This window comes from Megalopta genalis, chromosome 3, assembly GCF_051020955.1.
Source record: "Megalopta genalis isolate 19385.01 chromosome 3, iyMegGena1_principal, whole genome shotgun sequence".
Lineage (NCBI taxonomy): Eukaryota > Metazoa > Arthropoda > Insecta > Hymenoptera > Halictidae > Megalopta > Megalopta genalis.
In genome coordinates, this window is record NC_135015.1 from 24,567,003 (window position 1) to 24,575,117 (window position 8,115).

Genomic DNA, 8,115 nt, shown 5'->3' on the forward strand with positions numbered 1-8,115 from the left:
AACGAGCCCGTAGATATTCTTTCCAAATGTGAAAGACAGATTTTCGTTTAAAGTATTATAAAATTCTTACCTGTGTCAGTGCTTCACTGTTAGGCGGTAATATATGATCCATCCTGACAAGAGGTAAAAGTTCGCTGAGTATCTCTCGTAATTCTATGTCGCTTAGGTCCCGTTTCTTCAGCCCCTTTCTTGTCACGGAGTGCACTGTATGGCTAAGTAAATTAGGCTCTCTGTCTTCCATACGGCGCACCAATTCTTGTTCCCCCCACTTGAGTACTGCCTGCAGTATTTCAAGCTCGCTGGCTTGCAAAAAATGGCTTTGCAAAACGTTCGCCAAGTGTGCATGATCCAACTGATGCAGGATGGAAGAAGAGGCGACCGGCTGGAATTCCTCTCTCAGGTAATGCAACGCTTGTCGGTGTACCCATGCGGATCCGTGAGGCTGGCTACCCCATCTGCAAAATCAAGGGGCAAAAACGATAATGTGAAAGAAGTCGTTTTGTCATCGACTTATAAAACGACCGATAAAAAAAGCTTCGAGCCACGAAACTCACTTCAGTACAGCTGGAAGCGATTCCAATGTAAGGTATTCTAAAATAAGATCTTCACAACCCTGTGACAGTATATCTAACTCCAAAAATCTGCCGATTTGGTACAATTCCATTGCTTCCTCCAAAGGACTTGGTCGAACACGTCCAGTATGAGTGAGAGCTTGAACCTTGGAGCAAATACGAACAAATGAGTCTACACCGGTATCGAGATCGTTGCAATATCACCTAACTCGAAAACGCTGCGTAACATAATGTCCGAAATGAAATGACCGTCCAACGTGTTTCAACATCTTCCGACGTTTCAATATTCAACAGACGCGTCTTACATGTATATTCTCCATATACGAGATCTGAATTTAAGAACCGTTCTTCCGCATCGTACCCAATTTTTAGAAAAAATTGTTCTATTGGTTATCGAAACGTGGGACAATCGTTGGACAGTACAACGGAAGCCATATTCGTAAGCAACATATTTACCTCTCCAAGACTACCGGCGCTGTTTCCGCAACCATTACCTCTCATAATTAACGACAAATCAACGGTATCTAAATACACTGCATGTAATAATACTCTGGCATATCGTTTGGGAATTACACTCTCGTCCAAAACTATTCTAGTAGGTATATGAAGCGCCCTTTCTGTGTGATCTTCCCCCGATCTAGTCCGTCTTTGTATTAAGTTCCTGAAGAACGGAGATCTCGCAGAAAGTATCGCTTTATGACATGGCAGTTCTAACTTTGGCCGGAATCCGTATTCGGAACTTCCACTATCCGGTCTCTGATAATCACTGTCCGACGTGAACACTAGTGCGGCGTCCGCGTAATCACCGGTGTCCAGCAAATATCTGAGATCGTGTTCCAACGGGTTCGGCGTGCCGAATTCCTCCCCTAAGCGCCGCAGAAGATTCGCCTCCAGGGCCGCGTCGTGGGGGCAAATGTCGCCGGTGTAGAGGTAACGCAACAGGGCTGAAAACATTTGAACCTCGAGGTTCGGTGTTCTCAGCTCCAAGCATATCCTGGCACCGTACCCTGAAACGTAACAGGAAAACTACTGTAGCCATCTTTCTACTACTAGCATTCTTTCTTCGCTTGTCCGTTCAGTTCAACGATTCGAATGATGCTTCTCTCGTTAACCTTTTAGGTACGGCTGAATTCTGCGCGAGGTTATTTCTCTCGACGGCAGAGTCTGATGTGTATTGTACAGAGTCTGATACTGAATATACAGGGTGTCCCAAAAAATGTCTCGCAATCCGAAAGTGGCGGTTTCCTCGGATCATTCGAAGCAACTTCTTCCTTTACAAAAATGTTCTCCGAGGCACCGTTAACGAGTTATCAACGAAAAACAGTGACCAATGAGAGGCGAGCTCGGCTGGCGCGAGGCGATCGAGCCAATGAGCGGAACTAGGCTTCGCGCGCTGGTTGGCTGGGCCGCCTCGCGTCAGCCGTACTCGATTCTTATTGGTCACTGTTTTTCGTTAATAACTCGTTAACGGTGCCTCGGAGAACATTTTTGTAAAGGAAGAAGTTGCTTCAAATGATCCGAGGAACCCGCCATTTCCGATGCGAAGACAGAAGAAGTGTGAAACAATGCATACGAAGACGATTATTTGATTCGAACGATGAGCGAGTGAGCTACTAGAGCAAGCCACTATAGCGGCGCGTCGTCCGGAGAGATGACATCCGCGAAAGCCACTATAGCGGCGCGACGTGCCTAAAAGGTTAAGCGCAAATACATATGTATCTCTGTGTACCTGGACAGCCAGCTAGCAAGTCCCTGAAGTACGGACAACGCGCGGACAACAGAGCTCTGTGAACGGGAAAACAGGCTCCGCGGTAAACGAGATCCACGTCGGAGCAGTGTTTGTAATCGTATAACATGGACAAGTCTTGTTTGTACGTTGCTGCAGGTGGCCTAGCTAGTTCAGCTTGAACGTGGAGGTCTTTCAACGCAGCCAAGGCCTCGTACTCTTCCAGAAGAGCCGTCGCCTCCAGGTGGCTCCACGTCGACACCAAATCTCTGATTATTCTGCCATGGTCGCAGGCCTTCGAAGACCTGCGTCTTCGAATGAACTTCTTTCTCAGCGTCGCGAACCCCGTCATTTTCCTCTTCTTTTCCCTGGAAAATAAAAGTGGAACAGATGAGCCCAGGTTTTCTCAGCGAATTTCTTGCCACGATTGTTGAAGTTAAGTTGAAGTTAAGATTCCGAGAATACCGACAGCCGCCGGTTCTCAATTATGCGTGGAACTGTATCAGCGACGATACAGCTATAAAATGCAAAGTATAAACAAGATAGCGTGAATGTTTAACTACCTGATAGCAATGCCATGTTGATCGGGATTAGCAGAAGATGAGAGTCTAGCTGCCTGGACTGAATCTCCACCTACACTGGTGATGCTTGACGATGCAGAAGCACCCATCCTATGTATCATGTAGGAAGCATCTCCCCGCCGTCTTTTCACAAACCAGCAATCCCTTTTATCGGAATTATGTGCCTCCTTTGGTCGTCTGCGTTGCAATACACATGGAGTCAAAATTCGGAATACATTCATTGCTCACCCAGAGACAACAGCCTGAAATCATTGATACCACAGGGTAATATAAACATGTCTTTCTCGAGGATCGCTCGCTTTTATCTGTTACCAACCAAGCACAGTGAACTTTGAACCTTGCCATTGAAAATTTTCTGTTCTAATTATTATTTTTCTATTATTATATATTATTATAATATACAATAATAGAAAAATAATAAATAGAATAGAAAATAGAAAATAATATATAATAATATATATATATATTATTTTCTATTCTCTATTCGTTATATTATTTTCTATTTTCTATTCTCTAATCGTTTGAAACAATTTTTTTTTATTCGGAATGCAATAGAATGTTGTTTCAAAAATTGTTTCAAACGATTCTTCGATACGGCGACCTCGAACGATAATTTTCAATGCCAATACCTCGGATCGCCAAAGCCAAGAACAATGGCTTTTTTTAAAAGCGCAACCTCTGTTGTTCAATGAACGATTAATAATTAACATGCGCTATAAATAATGATTCTATATACACACTGTAAAAGTGAGATAAATAATTTCGTATCATTTATGCATTTCATATTTCTTTTTTATCGATACGTTCATTATTTATGTAAAATCTTTCGTTGATTAAACTGTGATCTCCTGTGATCTCGCGCAACTTTGTGCTTCGGATATTCATTTTTTCTTTCTTTCTTTTTCCTTAAGGAAGCTTCCACACGCGCTTCGAGCGGTTTACGTAAAAACAACGAAAGCCGTCGATCGCATCTGAAACTTTCACTTTGTTAGCTAACGTATGATATTTACCTAGAAAGTGCTCTGCATTGATTCGGAAGCGTCTTTTAAACGAATATATATTCTCAATGCCCGAAAATTCGTTCACCCATGTCCGACGAAATTATCGAAGCTTGAAAGGAATAAAAATTGTTCAATGTCATCACATGTTCAAATGCCAGTTTACAACGTGTTCACAACAGATTATCTTAACGCGCTATTCTAAGGGTAAAACTGTTTTATTAATGCCTCTAAGTATCTAATCAGCGCGAAGAAGCTGTGTGTGTGTGTAAACGCTGCTTTTTTAAAAATAACATCCAGCAAACACGAGTGTAAACGTGGAACAACGTTCGGAATAATAATCATTGTTTAAATAACTTGTCCGTTCAGCGTGCTAAATCGTGTAAAAAAGAAAGCTCGATAAATCAGTTCATGCACAATTCGAATGAATGTTTCAATTAGTGTACACGAGATACACGAACGCTTTAATTAATAATAAAAGGATTCTTCACAGAAAAGTTATTACAATCGCTGCCAAATTAAATGCTGTAGCTGGTAATAACGAAGAAGGTTGCATGTGAAAAATTAACACTTTAAATACTTATATTTTATATAAGTATGGACAATTTATTAGTATCTTAAGTTTTAAATATAATATATAAGTATTTAAAGTTTTTATATATATATATATAAATATATATAAATACATATACATTATATATATATAAATATATATAAATACTTATATTTTATATAAGTATTACATTATACTTATATTTTAGTTTATACTTATATTTTATATATATAAAAACTTTAAATACTTATATATTATATTTAAAACTTAAAATACCAATAAATTGTCCATTCTAAATGCCAGTGGAATCGGTAAATAAAAAAATTGTCCACTGCAACGAACTCATGGATGACAATAAGGGAAAAAGCAGTGTGCCATGTGTGAGAAGAGAGAAGCACATCTGACACCAACAATGCCTTCAAAACTCCAAGAATACACTTGTTATCAGTGTTTATTATTGCACAGATGACCTTTAATATCCAATACATGTATATTGGGTGCAAAGATTGAAGTGTAAGGTAGCAGGAAGTAAACTACCATCATTCTCAGCTGACCAACAAATACTACGAACAAATGCTGCTACAATTAACACGGTACAACAAACATATTAACAATATATTCTCACAAAAGCATGCAATAATAAAAGCGACGATAAATATCACGTACACACTCATAAACCACAACTTCGGTTGAAACACATAAACGAAACACAGAAAGAAAAATTAACACATATACGTATACACATATATTTCCATTTATATATATATTCATTTTATATTTATCGACGACTAATAAACAAACGATCGCCGATTACATACACGAATAAAATAGCTTCATTGAGAACAGCCACGAGCACGCGTTCCACTAAACGAAAACGTTTCATCGAGGGAACAACAAATAATTTTCAAAAAATGCGTAATCCATCGAAACAACAATCGACCACCGTAAATACACGTTGCACGTATACGTTACGCAGACGAATCGCTCCGTGTGCACCGCTGCAAAATGCAACACTCGCGATTGAGGACACTCGGATACAACATCACTGGCACACTTATTTAAATCGAACGCAACGAAAAAATTCCGCACAGAGATGAAACGATCCTTGCATCGACTACGGGAACGATCCGCGACGGATCGAGGATTCACGATTATCCAGCGGATCTGTCTCAGAAAAACAGCCCCGAAAACTTAGCTCTGACAGCAAACACCAATAGGTCAATAGTAGTCAGCTGAGCTATGATCGCGATCGCGTTACGTGTTAACAATGCGTATGACGTACGAGGTTCAGTCACCTTCGCGGGAAGCACGTCAAAAAGCGTAGAGAGAGAGAGAGAAACACCCGTTGTTCCGTAGAAGCGACAGGAGAACTGGAAAAGCCCGGCCGAGGGATAATTAACGGGCGAATATGTGCGAGGTTGTTACGCGAGAGGCACCGAATCGATGTGTGTAAGCAAGTGTGGCGAGACAAGGCAACACCGAGAGGGGCCCGAAAGCGGCCGAAACAGATGATCCAGCAATGACCGAAAGCTACTTTTTCGTTTACCTGGATATAATATCTGTCGTGCACGGGTCCCGTCCATTATTCCGTGCCCGGCTGGGCTTCCTCGGTCCCGCACCGACACGAGTGATCAACAGAAAGTGCGACGGCCATGTTTATACTCGTCGACTTTAGCTGCATGTAAATAACAGTTTATCGCGGCACAGTGGGTTCCTCGCCGTGCGGCCCGGTCCTCCTTCCATTATCGTCGGCGAGACGATCGAATCCGTGATCGTTTAGAACAGCCGAGCGGCATAACGGGTGAAACGAGAAACAGGGCCGTGGAGCCGACGACGCATTGTCGTCGCGAGCACAGGGAACAACTGATGACGATCGGTCGCAGGAAAACAAATCCTGTTGCGGACGGTCATGCTACTGGACGCGGTTAGATAGCACGGATTATAAATAACGCGAGAACTCGGGACGCGACGACAGCGTGCCCCCGACAGAGTTTGTTTATGTTTCGCGACGCTTTCACAGATAACAGTGTATCGTTTTAAAGGCATACACACAGCGACAGGATTTTTCTGACACAGAAAAATTTGCTCACGTCTGATCATGCGCGGCCACAGATGATCCCACGATCCCGGACACCGTCTCGCCGCGATCGTGCTCGGGGGGGCCTCCACCGAATACGAAGGTTAGGTTTCTCTCGGCTCGATAGCAACAACAAACGTGATCTATATTATTGGCGGACGACGCGATAGGTTTGCTTTCGAGCGATCCCTACGACCGGAATTAGGTTCTTGGAAACTGTTATCCTGCGTTTCCATGGAACTGATGAATTCTTCGGCCTAAAGGGGGAGCCACAATGCAAGCGTCCCGCGCATTGGCCGCCGCGAACCGCGTTCGAAAGTCGGACAACTCGGCGCCGATACGTTAAATTTTATTTCGTGAAATTTGTAATGATATAGTAATGATTGGAATATATATATATATATATAATATGAGAAATTAGGTTGGAAAACGCGTTCAAAGTTCAGTAGAATCTCGCGAACTGCGTACGTATACGTATAGAATAGATATCACTGGCTAGTGGATTTTTCTATGTGTGTATGCGCAATGCAGGGACGCCTGAAAACAATAATAATGGCAAAATTAGGGCATAAAGATCTGAATCAAAGATACAGAACTGTTCAGTAGAATCTGCTGTATCGATGTCGTGTAAGAAAATTAATTAACGACAACGGAAAATGTAATTAGTTAAGATAATAGTTAACCAAACTTCACGATGTTATTAATTACGTTTCGCGATGTTGTAGTTTCTTTCTGTCTGCTAATTCGATGCAGCAGATTCTCCTGAACAATTCTGTGTCCTTGGTTTCATTTTTGATGCCCTATTTTAGCCATAATTAATGTTTCTAGACGACAATACATTGAACGTACGTGGCGTCTCTGGTGGAGGAACAGTGAAGCTCCTTTCGATGTCCGTTCAGCGGCAATTAGTCCCGTGGCAAAACGCCCAAACTGCTAGCCAAATTCGACTGTCGGTAATTCGGCGAACAGTTTGAGCGTTTTGCCACGGGACTAATTGGCGCTGCACGGACGTCGAAAGAAGCTTCACTGTTTCTCCACCAGAGGCGCCACATGTGAACAATGTATCATCCTCTAAAAACATTAATTACGGCTAAAATATGGCATCAAAAATTAAACCGAGGACATAGAATTGTTCAGGAGAGTCTGCTGCATCGATTTCATATTGGAAAACCAATTGACATCGACGAAAAATGTAATTAATTAACACAATAGTTAATCAAACTTCAAAATGTAATTAATTACGTTTCGCAATGTTGCAGTTGGTTTTTTTGTGCTACATCGATGCAGCAGATTCTTCTGAACAGTTCTGTGATCTTGGTTTAGTCTTTTGTGTCCTATTTTAGCAATAAATTTTTGTGTCCTTTTTGGCGATCCCGCAGTCTGCACACGTGGCGCATCTGGTGGAGGAACGGTGAAGCTCCTTCCGATGTCCGTACAGCGCCAATTAGTCCAGTAGAGAAACGCTCAAACTATTCGCCAAGTTACCAACAATCGAATTTGGCTAACAGTTTGAGAGTTTTGCCACCGCACTAATTGGCGCTGTACGGACATCGAAAGGAGCTTCATCGTTTCTCCACCAGAGACGCCACAGATGTACAATGTATCGTC

The 8,115-nt window shown here is 42.1% G+C and overlaps 1 protein-coding gene across 8 annotated transcripts in view; it reads right to left on the reverse strand.

The window, feature by feature from the left end:
• The window catches only part of LOC117221962 (BTB/POZ domain-containing protein 7), a 44,755-nt gene extending 38,021 nt beyond the window's left edge, over nucleotides 1-6,734 (reverse strand). For 3 of the 8 annotated variants that reach the window (XM_033473348.2, XM_033473350.2, XM_076520485.1), the window contains exons 1-7: nucleotides 5,977-6,733; nucleotides 3,890-3,989; nucleotides 2,862-3,121; nucleotides 2,302-2,666; nucleotides 1,029-1,579; nucleotides 555-718; nucleotides 71-455 (exon numbers count right to left, since the gene is read on the reverse strand). In XM_033473348.2, coding sequence (XP_033329239.1) covers nucleotides 71-455; nucleotides 555-718; nucleotides 1,029-1,579; nucleotides 2,302-2,666; nucleotides 2,862-3,100 — 1,704 coding nt within the window. In that variant the 5' untranslated portion in view covers nucleotides 3,101-3,121; nucleotides 3,890-3,989; nucleotides 5,977-6,733. Of the gene's footprint in view, nucleotides 1-70; nucleotides 456-554; nucleotides 719-1,028; nucleotides 1,580-2,301; nucleotides 2,667-2,861; nucleotides 3,122-3,889; nucleotides 3,990-5,248; nucleotides 5,565-5,976 lie in introns of those variants that run through there. The other 5 variants (XM_076520484.1, XM_033473345.2, XM_033473349.2 and 2 more) reach the window with 5 other exon arrangements.
• Between the last annotated feature and the right edge of the window lie 1,381 nt (nucleotides 6,735-8,115).